The sequence below is a fragment of the Pyricularia pennisetigena genome, chromosome 6 (genome assembly GCF_004337985.1).
Source record: "Pyricularia pennisetigena strain Br36 chromosome 6, whole genome shotgun sequence".
In the NCBI taxonomy this organism is placed as follows: domain Eukaryota; kingdom Fungi; phylum Ascomycota; class Sordariomycetes; order Magnaporthales; family Pyriculariaceae; genus Pyricularia; species Pyricularia pennisetigena.
In genome coordinates, this window is record NC_043744.1 from 4,437,842 (window position 1) to 4,460,497 (window position 22,656).

General features: G+C 53.3%; 6 protein-coding genes across 6 annotated transcripts; 3 read left to right on the plus strand and 3 right to left on the minus strand.

The window, feature by feature from the left end:
- Positions 1 to 794: 794 nt before the first annotated feature.
- PpBr36_05069 (uncharacterized protein) lies at positions 795 to 2,452 on the plus strand (the record flags this gene model as incomplete). Its single annotated transcript, XM_029892227.1, has 4 exons — positions 795 to 1,126; positions 1,213 to 2,050; positions 2,216 to 2,254; positions 2,324 to 2,452. The coding sequence occupies 4 exons, from the start codon at positions 795 to 797 to the stop codon at positions 2,450 to 2,452; spliced, it is 1,338 nt and encodes a 445-aa protein (XP_029749502.1).
- A 3,144-nt stretch (positions 2,453 to 5,596) lies between these two features.
- On the plus strand, positions 5,597 to 5,830 carry PpBr36_05070 (uncharacterized protein; the record flags this gene model as incomplete). The annotated part of the gene is made up of 1 exon (XM_029892228.1): positions 5,597 to 5,830. One exon carries the CDS (start codon positions 5,597 to 5,599, stop codon positions 5,828 to 5,830), a length of 234 nt encoding a protein of 77 aa, XP_029749792.1.
- A 627-nt stretch (positions 5,831 to 6,457) lies between these two features.
- Positions 6,458 to 7,984, minus strand: PpBr36_05071 (uncharacterized protein; the record flags this gene model as incomplete). The annotated part of the gene is made up of 2 exons (XM_029892229.1): positions 6,458 to 7,389; positions 7,480 to 7,984. The coding sequence occupies 2 exons, from the start codon at positions 7,982 to 7,984 to the stop codon at positions 6,458 to 6,460; spliced, it is 1,437 nt and encodes a 478-aa protein (XP_029749793.1).
- A 1,390-nt stretch (positions 7,985 to 9,374) lies between these two features.
- PpBr36_05072 (uncharacterized protein) lies at positions 9,375 to 16,496 on the minus strand (the record flags this gene model as incomplete). Its single annotated transcript, XM_029892230.1, has 4 exons — positions 9,375 to 10,202; positions 10,285 to 10,605; positions 10,664 to 15,428; positions 15,541 to 16,496. The coding sequence occupies 4 exons, from the start codon at positions 16,494 to 16,496 to the stop codon at positions 9,375 to 9,377; spliced, it is 6,870 nt and encodes a 2,289-aa protein (XP_029749794.1).
- A 1,739-nt stretch (positions 16,497 to 18,235) lies between these two features.
- Positions 18,236 to 18,989, plus strand: PpBr36_05073 (uncharacterized protein; the record flags this gene model as incomplete). Its single annotated transcript, XM_029892231.1, has 2 exons — positions 18,236 to 18,318; positions 18,353 to 18,989. The coding sequence occupies 2 exons, from the start codon at positions 18,236 to 18,238 to the stop codon at positions 18,987 to 18,989; spliced, it is 720 nt and encodes a 239-aa protein (XP_029749795.1).
- Positions 18,990 to 19,865: 876 nt separating this feature from the next.
- Positions 19,866 to 22,433, minus strand: PpBr36_05074 (uncharacterized protein; the record flags this gene model as incomplete). Its single annotated transcript, XM_029892232.1, has 3 exons — positions 19,866 to 20,572; positions 20,682 to 20,782; positions 21,565 to 22,433. The coding sequence occupies 3 exons, from the start codon at positions 22,431 to 22,433 to the stop codon at positions 19,866 to 19,868; spliced, it is 1,677 nt and encodes a 558-aa protein (XP_029749796.1).
- Positions 22,434 to 22,656: the final 223 nt, after the last annotated feature.

Here is a 22,656-nt window from a genome sequence, read left to right on the forward strand (position 1 = left end):
GAGGTGAAATGCCATTACGGTTGCATCGCAATGCTCAACGGCTTCCAAAATTGGAGGTTGCTCCACTAGGAAGCCTCACTCAACCTCCCTTGGCTGACAATGAATCGGAAAACATCCCACTCCCTGCTCATGTGTGGCGCGCTACCACTTGCTATGCTTATCTCTCAGATTGCCCAATTGCTACTCCGTGCAGTCCCAGACGGAATACGTTTGTTTTTTTTTCTGTCATATTTCTTACTTACCACGTAGTATTTTATGCACTACGTCAATCGACCAAAGTCCTTGAATGCAAGCTTTGATTGGTGCTGACACCCAAGCCAAAAAGTTCCCGGGCAGCCACGGACTGGTTGGTGTCTCCCACGCTCCTACCGCGAATGATATCCACCGTCCACCCCACGCGCCCGCGACTTAACTCACCACTTTAATGCTACCCTGCATTGTGCTCCTACAGCACTGCAACAGTACAATACCACCCACCACACATCCCGCTGCAAACCCCGGCGCCGGTGTGTCTGGACTAGCCTCCAACCTCGAAAGCCAAGTCGGATTGGCGTTCCTAGCTCTATAGGAACACATCTCGTTTCGGTCGTATTATATCTTGGCTTTTTGTTTTTTGTTTTTTGTTTTTGTTTTTTCTCTTGCAATTTTTGTTGAAATACATATATCATTCATTCTTGTCTCTTCCTCAACCGCGAAGACAACACCAAATATCATACGACACTACAGTATTCAGCTCATTTAGGTACCCCACTACACTCTCTAAGGGTACCTAAGCTGCTAAGTTAACTTGCAACATGCCGTGGCTTGAGCTCACACCACCGCTGCCACTGCCCGCGCCCCCTCGCGTCAAAAAACTAAAGACGCTACCGACTGAGATTTACACCACGACGCTCAACTACCTCCTTTCCAACGACTTGATACTGCGCCAGACTTTACCCTACCTACCGCCGTCCTCCGTTCTTAAGCTCGCCGCAACTTCGCGCGGCTTCCGGGACTTGATTTACCACACGCCCGGTGCGCTTCGCCACCTCGACCTGACTGATGTCAAGGCCGCACATCTCGGCAGCGATGCACTAGATGGATTCCCCAGCGCAGGCCAGCCTGACAGGCTGCTCACCGAAGACGAGTTAGTTGCCTTCCCGAAACCAATTGGTGACCATATCACCCACTTGCATTATGCAAATCACTGACTATCCACGTCCTGTCACCCAGATACTACTCCGCTCCCCTGCGCAACATCTTCTCCAAGCTCGGCCGCGCCAGTCTTCTACCCTCTGTGCAGACTCTCATACTGGACGGCCTCTCTGTGACTGCGGAGCTGGTTCATGACCTTATCACGGACCCATCTCTCAATATTCGCATACTGTCTCTCCGGGGAGTCAAAAACCTCAACGAGGGAAAGCTACAACAGAGCCTACAAACCATCTGCAGACCTGGTAGGCCCATAGGAACGCCCCGAATCCAGGGTATATATCTGTTCACGACGCCGTCCACTCAGACCCAGAGCTCCACGCCGGGCTCCTCCCGTGCGTCGTCTCCAGGCTCTGAATGGGAAGTCCAACCCACATGGCCCGACGGCCAGGACAGCTGGTACCAGAGCCGCGGGCGGGCGCTTGCTCGGTCTGTATCCCCCGAGTGGGCCCGTACGATCCAGGCCTGCCGCGGCATCATATCATTCGACGCCATCTTGTGCGCCGGTCCGCGCCACCTCAACTCCCCAGCGCTCGGGCTGGTAGACGTATCGCATGCCAACGGCCGCGAGGTTCCGCAGTGGGCGGTTGCGACGCACGCGCTCGATGGCTGCTCAGGCTGTGGCGCTGCGCCCGAGGGGATCACGGAGTGGGGGAGGTCGGAGAGGGGTGACTGCCCGCTTTTGGAACCCATGCCGCTGCATTCGAGCACTGTCAAGGCCGCAGGTCGGCCGTCGCAGGCGGAGGGTGCAAGGTTTGTCGCTCGGTGCGCAGACTGTCTATGGAACAGGCATTGCAACAGCTGCCTCAAGTGGTGGTGCGAAGCATGCTATTCCAGTATTGGAGGAGCCAACTCGAAGGTAGGATGCTTTTCCGGTGAAAATGATCAAGCTATGGTTCGTTTGGGGAAGATGCTGTTTTCCAACTGCTTCGGCGGCGACGTAAACCGTGTTATCTGTTTTATTCTCGGAAAATTTCAAGAGTGATCCTGGTACGAGACTAACACAATTCTGTTTCGATTCCAGGCTGGCGTTGCCAAGGATTGCTGGGAATGTGGCCCCAACGTAAGTCTCCCCGTCAAAACCCTTGCGGCATCTAGTGCGTCATTGTTCTGACTCTTTATGATTTGTCAGTGCTTTGAATGTATCTCTGCAACTCAGAGGACCTGCAAGAGCTGCTGTGGCGGCTACTGTATCATCCATAACGAGGGTTCGACTTCGACTCACGTGAGTAAATACGCCCAACACACCGACGATTTTTGACTCGGAACATTTTACTGACCGATATGAATGTTGACCAGTGTGACTGTAAGCTTTGGACTCCATAACATGAAGCGCAATAGCGCAGCGTCGATTACAATAATCGTTTCGTGCTTTGATAGTACGGAAGTACAGCAATGGGATGCTGATGCTAACTTTCTTCTTCCAACTCTAGGGTGCTGCTCGCGGGGTAGCTTGAGGACTAGAGACCTTTACTAGTCGTGCTGCCAGGTCTTTTAGGACATGAACTTGTTTCGAGGACTAATGGTTACTATGCATGCATTGAAGGCCAAGGACAAGCTAAAATCAGGGTCGGGTTGATGCTGTTTATTCCCTATTCAATTTCACTAACCTCTCCAGAACTCTCAACTCAAATTCCCCAAAGCAAAATATCCCCACTCTTCGTTGGCGTTTGGCTTGTAACGAAGTTATGAAGCGTGTTTTCTTTGATATCTCTCCGCTCCTGCCCAACACTCCCCTCCATTGTTAGGCTGCGTTTGCTGGTTGAATACCAAATACCCATCAAATACTACAAAGTGTTAAAAGAAAGATCCTGGTAGATATGCGTGATATTTCAGCCAGTTCGTCGTAAAAGGATTAGTCATCTGTTCTATAAGCAACGAATGGCAGATGACGCCAACTTGCGTATCAGTTTTAGTTTACCAACGTAGATTGTTTTGTATGTTGAGGCACTTGTTGACCATTGGTGGGGAGATACTCGAACCTTGTATTATTGAGTTCAACTCAGGTGATGCTACGCTGAACAAATGCTTGTTCCATGACACAAATCTAAATCTGTAGCTGTAAAGTCCACAATAATCCATGCCACGATAGTTGATAGCCACTAAAAATACAACCACGAAAAAAGCAACGCATGCCAAGCGCGTGCGCCTCTTGGACCCTAGACAACAAATCGCATTCTTCATCAAGATGTTCTAACAAAACCTAGCGTGCGATCGCAGCGGAACACAGTGTCCCAGAGACCTCCGTCTTTGCTTTGGCATGGTGGCGCGCTACAAGGAGCAAAAGTCTGGTCGGTCAGGACCGCGCACCAGTCGATCAGGGCCGCGCACCGGTCGGCCGGCCCTGCTCTCCCAAGACGAACCTGATTTGTGCGCCGACCCTGATCGACAGGGGAGCCAACCTGGCGTGTTCAAAACGCAGGTTGAGCCGAGGCCTGGCGAGAAAACGACGGTAACAAGTAGTTACAGCAACAATGGACCGCCAGCATGGAAAAGTCGTGTGGGGTCGGGGTCCTGCGGTCAAGCGGACAACCACCTGTCAGGCACCGTTTTGCTGTTGCAGATCATGCAGATCATTGGTGCTTGTTCGGTCGTCCTCGGGGGAAGATCTAGTGGGCAGGTCTGGACCCAGCCCTCCTTTCAGGCGCACCAGGCACCGAAGTCGCTGAACACCCACCATTGCCTTGAGCATGGGGCTTTGCAGTTTTTTTTTTTTTTTTTTTTTTTTTTTTTTTTTTTTTTTTTATCCCTGAAGCTCTGCCTCAAGGCTTCTACCGGAAGCCAAAGAAACAACAAAAAGACTCAAGCAAATATCTACACACCATTCATTGCTTTTTATCAAAACGTCCATCTCATCCAGCTGAGGTTGTCTGGCCGAATTCTAATCATGCACACCACCGTTGACACGGCCGAAAGCCCCCGATCCAGACAGACAGAACCAGAACCTAACCTATATGGCCTGAGAAACCACGCTCTCCCAGCTTCGCAACGTAGTCAACTACTTGGCCATCGCTTCCAAGAGAGTTTCGTCAATCCAAAATTGACCATAACCTAATTCTTTCGATAGACCGTGATGGCGCAAGGACCTGCGGTGTACAGGGTTCGGGGCCCGGTCGCCGAGTCTACCTTGGGCGCCGTGGAGGTTTTCAGATTCGCACGAGGCAAAAGTCGATCAAATGAGGGCAGTGTTGAGGAAATGTTTCGTACGTTGCAAGTTTTTTAGGCCAGGTTTAAAACATCTGCTTGTACTCTTTTGGGATTCTGGATTTTGACCATTTCTAAAACAAGCTGTGCATGACAGTTTATGCCGGGAAGGTGGGGGGTTGGATCATTCTGTGGACATCCCAGCTACCGATCCTGCTCCGAATTCCAAGCGCTTGAGCGGCCAAACTGCTGCTCATATTGCTGCTCATATCCCTGCATGCTCATTGGTAGTTTGCAGCGGTTATTCATGCAAAAGAATTGAATGGGTTAAACTAAACCACACCACCCCAAGCACTATTCTGCTGACATCTCATCTTTCTTCTCCTTGGAAACACGCGCGATAGATTGCAGTCAACCCCTCGTTATTCAAACGGTATAATGTACACACAGGGGGTCTCTTGTCCCATGGGGTCCGAATCTTCTTCCCGCCTCATGACTAGACCTATCCCCAAGGCTGGTAGATCCAGCCATTCTTGGGCGGCGATCAACATATCACCCAGCAATCAATAACTATCGAGCAAAACCTCGGTGTCTATAGTCTTGCTTGGAATCGGAAGAAATTCACATTACATGACGATGCAAGTTCTCCTGAGGAATTTTTTATATAATTTTTTTTTTTTTTTTTTTTTTACATTGGGCCTTTTCATCTGCCACAATCTCACATTCCAAGACGACACCGTACGATACTGGCACATTCTTGACGTGTGACGTACACATCTCCCACTTGCCGTTGACCCCCCCAGTAGGGAGTATTGATGGATACCACACCCACTTACCGGTAGACCACCACACGGGAGAGGCGATTTGGGGCAAAACCTTTGAAGAACATGACGCGGCTGAACGGTGGTCGAGTAAACTTGCTTATGCGTTTATCTGCTGAAGCACCAAAAAGGGCATTCCAAAGGGTGTTTCAGGTGTCAAGCCTTATTATTCATGATTATTCAAAGATCAAGGGTCAACTCCGAATTATATACGAGAGTATACACATCTAGAATAACCTACTGGAGATATAAGTAAGGCCACGGCATCTGCTTGACTTCTTGCCAAGATTCCATCACTATCCACACCACCTCTACCAGCAATTTACAAGATATACGGACGGCAACAGACATAACATCCACCATCGTATATATATACATACAGCCGCAAATCCCAAATACTTCACCCTCTTTACACAGCAGTCTTCACACAACCAGACACCATGCAGTTCCATACAATCATAGGCAGCTTGGCCGTCATGGCCTCCTTGGGAGCTGCAAACCCGTTCAGCGCAAAACAACCAATCAACCAGTTCATGTCCCACGACATCCTCCAGTTCAAAGGAATCGCAAAAAGCCGGACATCACCGAGGGCTGCCTGCAACGAGCAAGATCACGGAAGCTGGAGGCGCCCGATCACGGCCTGTATACGGGCTCAAGCTCCGGCAAGGTTTTGACACCACGCCGGCGTGACGAAAATAGAGAGATTTTGTGATTATTTGCGACGCGACGAACAGCAGGCAACGCATCAGAGTGGACGAAAGAGGCGCCCCGAAAACAATGCAAACGGTATGTTTGTTGCATTGTCTCAGGTCGGGTATGGTTGAAGAATCCGGCTCCGATTCATACGCACCAAGCATGGGTTCTGGAAGCACGACGTCGAAACAGAGACGCGGCGCCAGTTGATGGGAACGATGTGAGCAAGGCTCGTCAACATGGAAACAGGATGTGCGGGATTGCAGCGAATTTGTCCAGTTATTCATGAGAGGTTCATTTGATATGTACATAGGGAACCGATAGTAAATAGCGATAATATTGAGAGATACCATCTATTGTCCTCTTTTGAGGTCTGGGGCCAACCTTCATCAAAGGCCACGCCGGGTGAAGTCTGCAAACAGGTTTGCGGTTTTGCACCATGTTGATTAAGAGTATAGCCTAATCGTATGTATGAGCCTGGACGTATCGAGTCATGCACTGAATGACTTTGTTCAATAGGAGGAGTTCTTGCTTGTCTGTCCATCACTTATCCTCAGCTAAGCGCAATAAATAGATGCATTAAGCACCCTAGATATGTAGTTGGGATGCTAGAGGTCGTCGGCAGCTAAACCAAGGGCGAACTTCCTCGCAACCCATTGGCTCCCATACTCCTCGTACTCCTGTTTCGTGACGGCGAGCTTTTCAGCATGCTCGTGTCGCGCAAAGTTGGCTGCACCCTCCCACGTACTCGTGATGGGATCAAATGGTCTAGCAACGCGGACGATGCACTCGTCGGGAACCAGCTGTACGACCTCCTTTTGCAGCCGCTGGATAAAACCGTCGAAAAGAGCGTTGCCGCCCACGACGACAATGTTGGCCAAAAGACCTGGCCAAAGTCCGATGGGAAGCTCTGACAGCGATTGCATTACTAGCTCGGCCAGACCAGGCTGTCGAAGACCCGTATCGGACGGGTTGAAGAGTAACTCAGGTACGACGAACCGCTCGTTCCTCAGCGTCAGGACGTCTTCGTCTGCAAATGCTTCCGGGTCTTGCGCAGCTGCGGCCATCCGTTTCGCGCGTCCCGCGGCGCGCTGTGGATCGTAGTCGCGGACTATGCCCTCTGAGCGCGAGTGAAAGTCTGGCAGGACGTAATCCTTTGCTATCCCACCCCCTGTCAGGTATGATTCTCGCCTTTCCCCTCTTGTGCCCTTCCACGTTTTTTCGAGATCTGACTTGAAATCCAAAGACACGCGACACGCTTTCTCCTTCATCTCGTTGACAATATACGTATCGTTACGCATGTCGTAGTGTCGGAGCGACAGCAGACGCGTCAAATAGTTGGTCAGGAACTTTCCGCCGACGTTGAGTCGGCGCACGGCCGAGTGCAATGGCCGGCCGCGGAGCAAGGGTGTCACTGTGGTGCACGAGTACCCAGAGTCGATCAGGAGCATGATCTCGGCGGGGACCTGCTTGACTGCATTTGCTTCTGGTGGGGTGTGGAAGATGCTTTGTATGTCATGGTATGCATTGAAAGCGGGGCCTGATACATGCGAACGCAGAGGATGCCATGGTTAGCCGCAAGTCACCATGACGAGAGCAAGAGCTTAACTGCAGAGACAGGCGCCCGTACCAATGCCGCGATAGTAGCTGGCAAAGCCAAACTCCTCAAACACCATCTGGTCGCAGTTTGTCTGCAACGCAGGCAGAGCACCCGGCTGCTCGGCCAGTATCAGCCTCGTCTCGGAAGGATCACATAGCTGTGAAGCAGTCTTCTTGTCGAAAAGCTCGCGGTCCCAAATCTCCCTTTGCGCCTCCCAATTAACGATGTAGCCATTCTCGACCGGGCGACGGAAAGCGATCTCGCCAAAGTCCTTGCACTTGCTCAGCTCAGAGCCGACATATGTTTTACGGTGGCGGTCTCTGGCGATGCAATTTGGTATCCTCGAAATTTTGGGCTTGCCGGCATCCGACGAGGCCGCCGCGTCGGGTGTCTTGTCGTCCCCATCCGCAGCAGCATCGGGCGATTCTTTGGTTGGAATCAGCCCCGCCTTGATCGTATGTGCACCGTTGTCGAGGATCAGAGTCTGTCGCGGTGAGGCGGTCACCGCAGGTTTGGATTTGCGTCCGCCAGCCATGGCGAATATCGTTCAAAGGCAAAGGGATTTTGGATCATGTCGTGCAGCTTGCCAGCGCGCGGCGTGTCTGTTTGGTGGACATTGTCGCGTGCGGAGCATTTGGAGTTTTGGAGAAATTCGAGGACCTGGCCCACAGACAGAAAAAAAGAGCTTGGGGTGCTTCCAAGATGGAATGAATCCAGGGTAGGTACCTCCAGCGAAGCTCAGGGGAAAACGCCCCGCATTGCGTAAATCTGAAGACTGAGCATGAGTAGCACCAGGGCTGCCCAAGCAATTGGGCCAACTGACGATCCGATGAGGCAATGCTAAAGTTTTACAAATTCATCAATCCGAACCAACCTTTCTACTGTTAAATGATTTAAATGCTTAACAGACACTTGCGACACAGATCGTGCATCGGCCTAGCTACCGCCTCTCCATTGCATGATGTAGCCAAGATGGAGGAGTGGATCCTCTGGCAATCGAAACGCCTTTGACAAACGACCACCATCAAACGATTAATGAGCACCCTATTGGTCTAGATGGAGAAGGAGAGCGTCCGTGAAAGATGCAGCTTTGTGCCAACAAGGCCAGCCCGGCTGGTAGAAATACCTATCAGGCGCTATGAGATTGACTTTCAAGATACTCTGTACCTGCCTCACGTCATCGGCCGCATTGTGTCATATTACGACAAGGAGTCTTAGGCACAGCCCGGCATGTCCATCATGGTGCCTTCAGCCTAGTTAAGAATGCGAAAGGAGCACAGAGGGATGAAGGAGACGAGGTAGGCTCGGAGCTTCTGAAAAGAGGACCTGAAAAAACACAACATGACCAAGACCCTAGCTATCGCAGGCTCAAACGGCGACCCCAAGACCACAAAGGTAGTGCTCAATAATGGCGCGGAGAAGGAGTCGGCAGCCCTACTTCGCTCATCGAGAGACGACATGCCCCTGACAGCACTCCGCTTGATCAGACGCGCCTTTCCAGTCAAGGGGCGATGGGGGCGTACATGGCGATCATCCCTTAGCCATACCTCAATTAATGACCCGAAAGTGTTGTCCTCGCTCTGCTTGGCACCAAAGTGGTGGTCAATGCATATGCCCAGTCAGGAACAGCTGCACCCAGCAGCCAGAGTAGGGAGCGCAGAATACAGCCGGGCCCTTCTCGATAAAGGAGCAGACGTGTCAGCTGAGGATCATAAGACGATCCGTCTGGACTTGCCGGAGGAGAGTGGTGATGAAAGTTGTGTGATCGTCATTTGAGAATGGACGGAACTACTGCTCTTGCTCTCAGTTTTGAAGCTGGCGGTGCAAATGCACTCTTACCAAGCTTGCTATGCTAGCCAACGGAGCGTATGCGAGAGAAGGATTTCACACGAAAACATAGTATCCGATTTCTGACCAACGCGCAGCTACCCTGAAACTAGTTTGCTCTTTCCACAGACCAACTTAGCCAGCGACACGATTGATCCGCTGGCCAGCAGCTCCATAACTTGCAGGCTGGCTTCGAACTCGCGCGCTATAAAGTTTCGAATTTCTATTGCGACGAGCGAGTCAAGATGGTAGTGCGTCAACGACCGCGTCACGTCCATGTCTTCTGCCTCCAACATTAACACAGACGAGATCTTGTTCACAAGCCCAGCACAAACCACTGCTTCTGCCTCCTTGGCCGTTTTTGCTGCTTTTAACGCCGACCCGAACGATATCATAACATCCATGCCGGTCGACGTTTCTGATTGGTCGAGCTGAGCCTCCATCGCCAGCCGCAGATGCTTGAACTTGGCGTCCGACGTCCAAAACGGCTGCATCGAGGGGCTTATGCGCATGCCCGTTACAGTGTGGTTGTTGCACGTCTCGGCGAGCCGGCCGCTGATGGCCGCTCGGAGGAGCGCTAAGACTTCGCACTCGCTGATGCCGTCGCTGCCTAGGTTTCTGGTCACCTGGGCCAGCTTTTCTTCGTTTTCGGCGAGGTAACCCGAGTCGGTCACCATGGTTAGGTCCAAAGCCGACGCAGGGAGTCCGCGAGACAGGCGGTACTGGACTAGGGCTGTCAGGAAGCAGTTGGCTGCCGCGTAGGCCGCCTGGCCCCTGTTGCCGACCATGCCTGCGGCTGAGGACAGTGCTACGAAAAAATCCAGTGGGATGTCTTTGAGCGCGTGGTGGAGGTTCCATGCACCTTGGACTTTGCCTTCAATGACTGTGGTGTAGTCTTCCCATGTCATGTTCTCGAACAGAACGTCCTGCATACAATTCACCATCAGCACAACTTCGAAATTTCTGCATTCTTATACCTATTCCTTGCAACATCGCTATTCTACTCACCCGAAGAACCATGGTTCCATGAACAACCCCACGGATGGTGGGCATCCCTTGCAGGCCGTTGGAGATTAACGATTCCACTTCGGCCTCGATAGCCACATTGCACCTGCGCACGACTATCTCTGCTCCACACTTGGTGCCTTCATCGATGATCTCAGTGATCTTGTCGGATATTGCGCCGCTTCTCGAAACTAAAGCAATGTGCCGAGCTCCATTGGTCAACATCCACCGCGTCATGCTCCGACCGAGGCCCCCTGTACCACCGACTAGGACGTAAGTGGCATCTGGTCTGAGCAAGCTGCTTGCACGCTGTGATCGAGTTGCCTGTGGAATAATGGTCAGAATATTCTGAGTTATTATGGGTGATCACCAAATGGCGTACCTTGACTTCATCTCCCGCATTTGCTACCACGACAAGCCTTCCCAGCAATCGGCCGCTTTGCAGGGCCTTGAACGCGTTTTCTATATCCGAGATCCCAAATGCGTGGATGGGCACAGGTGGATGTATTGCCCCAGACTCAAGGAGCTTACCAAGCTTTCGGAAAACACGCCCGATAACGGAAGGCTTGTGGTGGGCCAGGGCGAAAATGTCGACTGAGGTGTAACTCAAGCTCTTGTGTCTCTCCATCATATCCCATCGCGCTCCTCGACCGCTGTCTCTGTTGCTGAGATTCACGAATCTACCAAACTCGGCCAAGCAGTCCATTGTTTCCGTCACGGCATCGTCTGCTGCAGAATCCAACACGATATCGACGCCCCGACCGCATGTCACCGCTCGGATTTTGGAGCCAAGTCCGCTGATCTTATTGCTAAATATCCGTTTCTCGGAGATTCCGTATTCCTTCATCAGCAGCTCTTTCTCGTGTGAGCTGCTGACAGTGGCAAACAGATTGGCACCATGCTCTTGCGCCAGGAAAACGGCTGCTTGGCCAACAGGGCTGGCGGCGCCGTGTATCATGAGGCTTTCTCCCTGTTCGAAGCGCCCTAAATCAACAAGGCCGTAGTATGCCGTGCAATAAATCAGTGGCACACAAGCAATTTTCTCCAAAGAAACCGTCTTTGGAACCCGCATAACCATCGTTTCTTTTGTTTGCACCCTAGAGGCGTAACCACCTCTAACCAAGGCGCACACATGATCCCCAACCTCAACATGTACGCAGCACGAGCCAACGGCGGAAACAATACCACCGATTTCGTAGCCGGGCTCGTCCTCAATCTGGCCTTTGACCGCCATGATGTCCCTGGAGCTCATCCCGATGGCTTTCACCTCGATCTCGACATCGTCCTCAGCCAGTGTCCCAATCACAGAACTATCCACGAAATGAAGAGATTCGATTGAGGCTGGCGGTGTAAATGCCAGTTTCAAAGGCCGGTCACTGCTTGCGAACAAAGTGTCCTCTAAGACGGGTGGACACGTCTCGCGATGGACATATGCATTCATGTCCTCATCATTGACCACCCTTGGGGTGTACAGTCGACCTCCCCGCTCCATGAACTCGAGCTCAGACGTGGCGGTTGATGCAATGCCAAAAGCACGCTCAAACACCTGGAGAACCGCTGCAGCTGCCAGCTCGGCCGAAATCTGCTGTTCTCCGTCGAGATCTAGGGTCGCGAACTTCATAGCAGTCTCGGACCGTACGGTTCTGCTCAATCCCAAGATCATGTTGGCTTCAGGGTTGGTCGAGTTTGCATAAGCGCCTCGGACGACCCAAAGACAGCCAGCGGCCTTGGTCAGCGCATCCCTGAGAAGGTTGAACTTTGCTTCTGACATTTTTGAAAGCATTGGTTCGTTTAGGTCGCAGAGCATGATGAGAGTCTTTCCCTCTGGCTTAAGGTCCTCCAGGCTACAGACGGAAGCAGTGCTGCCTGTTATCCCTTCGATGTCTTTCTTCAGCGCAGGGACAATGGTGTTTTGCAGTTCAGACTTGTCAGTGACAATCGCGACCGGCAGTGTTGGGAACCGGCTTGGGATAGTTTCTCCGTTTGTCGCCGCTTGACTATGGGTGCCGGAAGCAGCGAGCTCAAGCGCGTCCGAGACGGGCTCCCAATTGATCTTGTAACAGAGCTCTCGAGGGGCGGACGTGGCTCCTTGCGCTCCATTGTCAACGATTGGCGAAACGACAAGATCTTCTATCGTTATCAAGGCTCGCTTTCGGTCGGTGCTACTAGTGGCGAACGCGTTGACTCTCAGTGGCCTTGAAAGCCCAGTTGGAGGGCTGGCTTGAGAATAAGCCAACAATAAGTGACCTGGCTCTTTGCAAATGTCGATAGCATCTGCGGCGATGGACATGTTGCCGAGCGATGATGGCAGATGAATAGCCTTGACTTTGGCGTCTCCAGATGCCACGATTGGCCAGTACATGCCTATCAACGACTCGAGAAGGCATGGGTGTATAATCGGAGATGCTAGGACTTCCTGGGGCATCTCCTTTGCAGCATTGGGTATGGTGATGCTCCCCGAACAGTGTGTCTCGCTTGCCTTGCAGTCGTGCATGCCTTGAAACAACGGCCCAAGGTCAATGCCAGCTTTTGCCATTTTGGAATACATGGAACTTGTTTGGACAGGGCTAGCCCCGGGGCCCTCCAGTGCATTTATGATGGATTGCAACTCTTCTTCTCGATTTCTTGCCTCGCGATCTTCATCTACCTCGTTGATCTCTTTGGGCCGGGCCGAGACGAGCCCAGTGCAGTGGTCGGTCCAACCTATATCTGGAGAGTAGGAAGAAATCCGGAATCTGGTCCAGGAATTAACAAGAACCTCTCCGCCATCTTGAACCGAGCGCAGAGTCGTGCTGATCTCGATATCGGCATCGCCGACAACCAGCGGCCTCACGATGATCACGTCCCGCACCTCGAGATTACCAACCTGCCGGTTCCGTAATGCTGCTATCTGAGCCATGGCCTCCAAAGCCATGACAACAAAGGCGGCTAATGGATACATGACCATGCCCTGAATTCTGTGCTGGCGCAGCCACGGGACATCGTCGATTCGCAGTATGTTTCTCCAGGTCGGCTCCATCTCGGTAGAGTAGATGGCCTCGACGCCCAGGAGGTCGCTTCTTGCATGGGGCCGTTGCTTATGCCGTGTCGTCATGCGTGACTCCTGCCAGTATTTTGTCCGGTGGTTCCAGGGGTAATTGGGCAGATCTGTCAGTAGAGTTGGCTCCTTGTCAGGCTTGGGGAAGTTGACTGCTTCAAAGTCAAGGTTCACGCCCTTTGTGAACAGAGACACGCCGAGGTCCATCAAGGTCCCGACGGCGTCCTTCTTTCGGACAAGAGCCGAGTCGTACGTGACGCCGGTGGCTGCTCCGCCGACGGCCTTTAGTATCTGCTTGATGGGGCCCTGCAGTGCAGAGTGAGGACCGAGCTCTACCACAGAGGTGACGCCCGTTTTCATAGTGTCTGACGGCTTCAGCATGCTTTCCATGGCATCGCTAAACCGCACTGGGCAGGTCAAGTTCTCGACCCAGTATTTGGCCTGCAGCTCGGAGGCTTCCGCCAGGCGTCCGTACAGAGATGAGTAGAACTTGATCCCTGCTGAACGGCTTGGCTCTGGCAGATGTGTCAAAGCCACTTGGTAGTCTTGGGAAACCAGGTCCATGTGGTGAGAGTGATAGGCCACGTCGACCATGAGCCGTCTGTGGAACATTTGCCTGATCTCAACCAGCTTCTCGAGCTCGGCCAGGGCAGGTTCGTCGCCAGATATGGTCAAGCTCGACGGGCTGTTGAAGCAAGCAATCCGCACCTGATTCTCGTGTAGGCCATCGATCAAGGCCTGAACGTCATCTTTGTTACCTCCTACCGCCATCATGCGCCCCTGGAGTGCCGGATGCTGCTGTTTGAGTATCGGTATCAGGCGGCCCCTGTGATACGCAATCGTCATGGCTGATTCGAATGTAATGATGCCCGCCGAGTAGGCTGCCGCGATCTCTCCACTCGAATGCCCCGCCACTGCTGTCGGATAGACACCCCATCTACGCAGGAGGTCGACAAGTGCAAGTTGAATGGCAGTGCAAGCCGGCTGGCTGATGTGCGCTTCGCCAACGCGCGTGGTTTCTTCATCCCTTGCGAGTTCATCCACCAGCGACCACGCGGCCCCCAGATCTGCTAGACAATCATCCGCCTTATCGATGCTGGCAGTGAACACTGGATACTGGTCGTAAAGCTCTCGGCCCATTGCCCACCACTGCGCACCCTGCCCCGTGAAAACAAACCCTAGACGGACGGCTTCTGGCTCTCGGCGGATCACGGCCCGCTGGTTGTTCAGGTCATCGATCAGCTCCAGGGAGTGTTTTGAGTGGATTGCTGCCCGCCACTGGAGGAGCGACCGACGCTGGCCGAGCGTGTAGGCGAGATTGCGCATGAGTGCTCCCTCAAACACCTCGGGCCGCCGCTCCAGATAGACGACGACGCCCTGCATCACGGCGGCCAGCGATTCTTTGTCGTTGGCAGTAAAGACAAATACCCCATGCTGCTTCTTCTCTGGCGCGTTGGAGGGCTCCTCTTTGGCGGTGTAAGGAGCAGCCTGGATGACGACATGACCGTTGGTGCCGCCGAACCCAAAGTTGTTGATGCTGATGTACTTTTTGTCGCGCGGAAACGGGATCTGCATGGTAGGGACGCGGAGGTTCCACTCCTTCCACTGTATCTTTGGGTTTGGCTCCTTGAAGTCGAAGTTGGGCAGCACAAACCCCCTCTCCATCATCAGCACCGCCTTGAGCAACGCAGCCATGCCCGACGCGCCCTCCAGATGCCCAATGTTGGACTTGACGGACCCGATCAGCAGCGGATCGCGGCGCGCCCTCCCCTTGCCCAGCGCGTTGTAGATGGCCCTCGCCTCGATGGGGTCGCCGACGCGCGTGCCGGTGCCGTGCGCCTCGACGAAGCCGCACTCGCGCCGGCTGAGCCCGAACCTGCGGTACACTTGCTGGATCAGCGCCTCCTGCGCCGCGCCGTTGGGCGTGGTGATGCCCGCCGTGCGACCGTCTTGGTTGATGCCCGTGCCGACGATGACGGCGCGGATCGCGTCCTTGTCGCGCACCGCCCGGTCGAGAGGTTTCAGAACCATCATGGCGCAGCCCTCGCCGCGCCCGAAGCCCGTGCCGCGGTTGTCGAAGGATATCGACCGGCCTGTGTCGGAGAGGAGTCTGGAGATTGGGTGGGAGGGGTTAGGAGTCATGATAGGCTTGGGAACTTGGATTTTTTGGTTTGTTACTGATGCTATTGAAAGCGTCTGCCCCAACCCAACACTCGACTCACCTCGATGTGGAAAACGAGATCCAAAACTCGGGAAGCATGTTGAGGTGACAACCCCCAACAAGCGCCACGCTCGACTCCCCGGCCCGCAGACTCTGGCATGCCAGATGCACGGCGACCATGCTGGACGAGCAAGCCGTGTCCGACGTGAAACTGGGACCTCTGAGGTCGAAAAAGTGCGAGATGCGATTCGACTGCATGGCGTACGCGCACCCCGTGGCCTGGTGCATGGGGATGGCATCGCTGTCCTTGAACAGGTGGCTCTCGTATTCCGGAAACGAGCCGCCTACAAACACGCCGACGTCCCTGCCCACGATCGTATGCCTCGGGATGCCGGCGTTCTCGAGCGCCTCGAACGTGCACTCCAGGAGCAGCCGCTGCTGCGGATCCAGCGCGACGGCCTCCTTCTCCGTCAGGCCGAAAAACGGCGCGTCGAACGCCCGCACGTCGCACTGCAGAAAGTTGCCGCCCGCGGGCGTGAAGCAGCCGCCCCGTCCCGGCACGGGATGGTTGAACGCGGCTGGGTCGAAGCGCGTCGCTGCCGGGATGGGCCCGAAGCCGGTCCTGCAGCGGGTGAGGAGCTCCCAGAACTCGGCGGGCGAGGACACGGCACCCGGCATGCGGCATGCCATGCCCACTATTGCGATTGGGGTGTGCTGCTGCTGCTGCTGCGGGTCGGTATGGTCCGATGTGTTGTTGTCGCTGGCGGCATAGGCGGCGTGGCTGCTGCTCAGCTCCGGGAGCTTGGGCCCGGCCGTGTTGCCCGTCACGACGTTTTTGAGCCGCGACCAGTAGCTCTCGGCGACGGGAGCGCTCTCGGGTGGCACGGCGCTGGGGGCCATTTTGGTGCTGCAGTTTGGTCTTGGCAGGTGTGCGATTCTTTGTTGTTCACGGATCTCTGTGGATTGAGCGTTGTCTCTCGGGAAAAGCCTAATCTCCATACAATGATTTTCCCTCATGAACGCACAAGACTTTTGGGAGCCTAGCTGAAACAGTCTACTACCAAAAAAACACACACACACACACACACAAGAGATTGAGATCCGACATCAGTCAGTACATGACCTCTGCCCTACGATACTCGCGGCTGCCCACAAGGAACGGATCCGTTTTGGGCTCCCTGGAAACAAAGCACACGGCTACACTCCTCGCAGCACACATGTCCTGATTTGCATCACCTTTTCTCCAAAGAAAAAGAAAACATTACCCTTCCGCAAGGAGATAAACTTTGACCTGGAATTTAGGCGGCTAATCTCTACTGGAATCTAGCATTGCCTAATGAGTGGAGGTATTGCTAGAACAGCGGGTCCGGTTCCTGGTTGATAATGCACACGCCCTGTATTCAAACTGAAACGAATATGTGCTACACAAAAGATGTCAAGCTGGTGTATTTGGCAGCAATAGGTGAGGTAAATGGAAGCGAACCCGGCCATGTTATCTGTCGGTAATCTATTTCGGCAGTGACGATGTTGGGGGTTTTTTTTGGTTCGAATTACACAGTGCTTCGTTATCTTTGTCTTCTTTAATGAATGCTACCTTTGCGTATAAGCATGGCAGCCAACCGCCGGTCACAAATAGCCGCCGTCCTCGGTTGACGGGACGGAGAATAAAGTACCTGGCTGCAGCTCGGAGCATTAAGTGCCTTGATACGGCTAAAAGCTGATCAATATATTTGCGATGCAATTTACACGGGCTCCAATACATAATTACATACTTACCTAGATATCAATAAGTGCTAGCCGCATCAAGAAAAATAACTTCCGAATTCCATATGCCGGATACAACAGCCGACAATCAACAAGTACAGCTCGAATTGACGCCCCCTTGAATTAACACCCCCGATCCATATCTTTTCTCTTGATTTCCGCTCGTGACACTGCGGCCCGTAGATTAGGATCGGGTCGACCCTTTTCGGACAGATCCTCGACTTGGAGAATCTCATAGCCGCGAGACTAGTCGGCAAAAGAGAGACAGGAGTCAACCAGAACTCATTTCCGGTAAGTGGTGTCACTATACACGTGGGGTCATGACGATAGATTCCATTTCCTTGTTGATTGGTAGTGTTCAGTCGTGCCTCGGGCTGGCCGCTACCACGACCTCGGAGGAGCTGCCGGGTTTCCTTTGCAGAGGCAGCCGCCTCGCCCCGATATGCCGAATTCATCGTCCGTGACTGGTGGGTTCCGACGACTCTCTCAGAGGCTCTCGCCCATCTCGTCCAGCTGCTTGGCTGCATGACACGGTGGAGTAGCAGCGTTATACCAGATCAGGCCTAGACTATTTCCGATATAGTTAATTATTACTATGTGTTGCAGGCTATGTTTACCAAAGTCACTGGCATTAGTCATTGACGGGAGCTTTCGTCTTTTGGCTGTGTTGTCTAGTGCAAGACTATGCAAATCAATTCAAATCCATTCAAGAAACAGAATGGTGGCATTCGAATCATTCAGAGCGTCAGTATAAAATTTCACCAAAAAGAAATCGTCATGTCCAGCACCGTCACGATCACACAGACCAAATAAGTCACCAGCCGTCAAGGCCAAGGCTATCGGTCTAATACCTAAACCCGCTGGCCCAAACAGACTCTTTACCGATATCAATGCCAAGTTTGGCGAGCGGCGAGACGACTTGCTTCGAGATGGTTGCGTCGTGGTAAGAGGCGCGGTGCCGCGTTGAGAGGGTAGACAAATATGCCGAAGAGATGTATTCGTGGTTGAAGAACTTGCGCATCATCAACGAAAAAGGCATCGTTTTCGGATACGGCATCCACCACGAGAGCTTGGCGTGGGCTATCCGCCCGGAACTTGATGTGATCGAGGCCTTTGAACGGGTGGACGACAACCCCAGACCTGATCGTCTCCTTCGACGGCGTCAACATGACCCTGCCCGGCCGCACATATGTCAAGCTCGACAGCCCCTGGCCCCATCAGGATCAGAACCCCGAAAAGACCTGTTTCCGCTGCCTTCAGGAAATCGTCAACCTCCTGCCCAACGGCCCCAGGGACGGCGGGTTGATTGTGTGCAAGGGCGCCCACCTGACCAGCGAGGAATCCCACGAAGAATTCAAAGACGAGCCCGACAAGATCTGGGCATGGACCAAGGAGCGGCGCGGCTTTGCGGCTAAGGGTACGCAGTGGCTCAAGAACAAGGGGTTCAAATGGGTCAAGCTGTGCGCCGAGCCAGGAGACCTGCCGCTCTGGGACTCGCCGGTGCCGCACTGCGATGTCAGTCCCGAGGGGCGACCTCTCCCGGTCCGCCACCTGCATCTGCTACATGCCCGTGGCCGAGACCACGTAGGAGGATCTGTTCAGGAAGATGGGGCCGTGGGACAACCTGCAGGCCGCGACGCACTGACCCAACGCCATGCAGGTCGGGGTCCTGCCCACCCTCCCGACGAGCCGTGTGTACCGTATATTCAGCAGACGGCCGAGGTGAAGGCTTGCTTTAAGCAGTGAGATTTACTTGATATGTGTACAGATAATCTTGGGAAAACTTACACTGCAGTTTATGATTTACGCGGGCCACTGTTACAGTGGTTGGAACTTGGAACAATCAAAGACCAATATACATTGTGTGGTATACTTATCATATTGTATCATGTCATAGTTTATGATATATGTCGGGTTTGCATGTAAACATTACTCAATGGTTAGATACGGGCCGGGCCGTATGGTCAGTGATTACCTTGTCAATACGCAAAAATCAAACACCACTACTTCGTGTGCATAGAGACAGTCTAGCCTAGCAGCTTACAAGTTACAACTGTCACAGCCGAGTTCCGGTAGTCATGATTGAATTAGAGTAATTTTACCATTTCGGCAATAAAAGCTGGGGTAAGGGCCAAAACCCCACCCCTACATATCCACCACGCTTTGCCTAAAACAATGACTAACATGGTATGAAGTAGAGGAAAAGGACAAGGGGTAGAGCAGAAGCTTGAATTCTATTAGAATGAGAGAATTATGATCGGCTTGAACAGGTACAACATCATCCATCAACAACTTTGGTACCGAAGATGCCGTGAAATACAATAGGACGCACAAGCTTCACTATGGGGGTGAATATCTAAGCCATTTGATACTAGAGTTTGTTTAACAAACAACGCTGGCAACTGTGCCCGATCTGCGTCTGAGTTGCAACAGGTGCGGTAGGAAACAGCCAACGGTAATATCTCATGCTTGTTCACGGGTTTCAATCAAACAAATGCTTGAAAACACAGAGTCGGACAGGTGGTAAAGACTCACAAAGCAGCCTCGCCGAATGACAGCTTGCTGCGGCCGCGAGGCAGTTACTGCTCAATGCGGGAAACACTCACTAGCCTCACTGTTTATTCAACACAAATCTCTGTCTTCACACCACACCCAGTCACCTTCCAGATTCTGATATTTGTATTTCCCCCTTGCTTCGTCCCACACAAATGTGGCTATTCCCTGCGTGCCGTACTTGGAAATGTAGCCCTCGGCCACGTCGTCGACTATGCGTGGCTCGATCAGAGAATTAAAATTGTAGCGCCTTAACTTCTCGACCCAGGTCCTGTCCAAAGGCCGTGCCAGGTCTCCCTTGATCAGATGCACAAAGTCGACCGCGTCGGACCTGTCACGCATGTACTTTTTTTGACCCTCCGCAGAGTCGGTGTTGGTGTCTCCCATCCGTCGGAGCTTGGACTCGAGGCCGAAGTCGTACAGCCCGGCCCAGATGACCAGGTTGTCGCCCTCGTAGACGGCCGTGCCCTGCTCGATGCTGTCCTCGAGCAGTCTCTGTCGGTCCTCGGCGGGGACGAAGAGCCGCATGTCGTCATTGATCCAGTCCCGCATGTATCCCAGATCGTCGGCGATGGCATTCTTCAATCGTGTGAACTCATCCCTGTACACGCGTTCCTCCCGGATGTTTGGCGGGAGCAGCACGTCGACGTCCCTCGTTGTCTCGCGAGAGTCGAAGAGACACACTGCCAGCATGCCGCCGTACGAGACCAGGTTGATCGGAAGGACCGGGGCGAGGATCTCGGATTGTTCCAGAGCACGGTCCAGCCAACCGAGACCTAGAGAGGGAGGGGTTTTTGTCAACATTGGGTCTTTGGGGCGAGTTTTTGTTTTTTTTTTTGGCCCAAGCACCCAGCAAAAAGAAAAGCCCCCCAGGAGAAACTCTACCTATCCAAATCTGCTCTCGACTGAAATACTCCACCAGGACCGACATGGTGATGCGTCCAGTTGAGGCGGATATGAAGCGATTCTGACCCCTCTTTGATGATCTGAAAGTGCAATGGGCTCAAGGACGCAAATCAAGTTCTGTTGCAACAATTCAGCATTCGCGTATGGCTTGCCAAAACCCACCCATGGGGCCCCGCGACGGCCCAGGTACGTGGGGAGGGGACCCGGCCGGACCAAACCGTTACGCGGGCTGTCTCAACGGCCAGCGAGCCCCTGTAAGAAAACCCATAAAAAGGTATGTTTCTAAACAGACATACTAATACAATATGCGGCAACTATAACATCAAAAAGCAGATATGGCAGAAAAAGTTTCAAGTATTAATATGTCAATCATGTTGGTAATAATTATCAAATCACTGGGTGCTGCCCTCGTAATATACTTTTTTGTACCAAAAAAAAAAAAAAAAAAAAAAAAACCTTCAGGCCTTACTCATACGTTGCGTAACTTGGGTCAAAAAACCATGTTTGTTTATACCTCCACACAGTCCCTGGTCGTGGACGACTGTCCGCTCGTGCTGCCTGCCACCTTTCGGCGGGGTCCACAAAGTGGTCGCTGCTTGGTGTGATGGCTGCCAACGCATCCAAAATCTACATCATATGTGCGTGAGCGGCTTATAGAACCTTTGCATGACTCTAGGCTGAAATATGCCGGGATCGCTGCTGCTACCGTTCAGGCTGCAACATACGCACATCATGCCAGTTTACCCTCGATCGCATATCTATCTAAGGGGCAAAAAAAAAAGGAAAAAAAAAGAGGAAAGTTCTAGTCCTATCTACTCTCGATAAGATTCAATAAAGCTTCGATTCAGCGCGTCAAGCAGACCTAAGTGCGCTGCTGTCGACGAAAATATTACGCTTCCAGAAGGGACATACTACCTCGTCCATGAAGTCGTTGTAGCGGAGCTTGACATCCTGGCCTTTGGCCAGCCACTCCGGACTGGCCTTTTGGAGCTCTAATAATTCCGGTAAACGGGGTACAGATTCAGCCCAGGCGGGCCCCTTGTACACGACCTCGTAGACGCGCGGGGCGTCGCCGAGCCAATCGACGTGGTTGCGGTCGCGCCGGAACCCGTGCATGTGGCGCCAATTGAAAGCCTCGGCCAACGCTTCGGCCGTGGAGGCGAGGACCGCTAGTTGCCGCCGACCCTCCTCGCCAGGGGCGAGCTCTCCAAACCCCCGCGGGTCGGGCAGGGCGTCCGGCGCCCACGACGGCTCGTCGCGGTACCAAAAGTACTCGGTTTCGTACTGGACCATGAAGTCGTTCCCGCAGCAGACGCCCTCGTACAGGCGGAAGAACGAGCGCGCCGCCGTGTCGCGCCATCGCCAGAGCGGAAGCAGGCGCTCGCCGAGCAGCGCCGTGTGGAACGTCTTGAAGTACTGTCGCCTCGCGTCCGGAAAGGCCATGATCTCTCCTGGTGGCGGCGGGAGGCGGCACGGCAGATGCCGCGGTAGCCGGAACAGGAGGCTTCCAAGGTGCAGGATGGCACGCGCGGTGGGGAACGATTGATGGTAGCCCTCGTCGTGGATCGAGCGCAATATGCGCACCGTCCGGCGGAGCTCAAGAGGTGTCCATGACCCCCGCAGACGCATGCGCAGACGCATGAGCCTGCGCCTATGCTTGGGGGGGAGCTTATACAGCCATCTCTCGACAAAACCCCTTTCCAAATTGTTTCTCATAGACGCGTGTTGCATGGTGATTGGGGAATTGGTGCTCGACGGGGTGAGGTTAGCAAGTTGGCATGGCGTGAGGTGGTGTCAAATTGGGCATTCCGTGTTCGGAATGGCCAAAAGTGGGCGAGGTGTGCCAGGATCGGTAGTGGCTGTCGGAAACAAAGATGCACTGAGGCGGAAGCAAAAAGGCGGGCGGCGACGTGGTCGGAGAGTGGGGCAATTATGGAGATTGTGGCCATTCCAC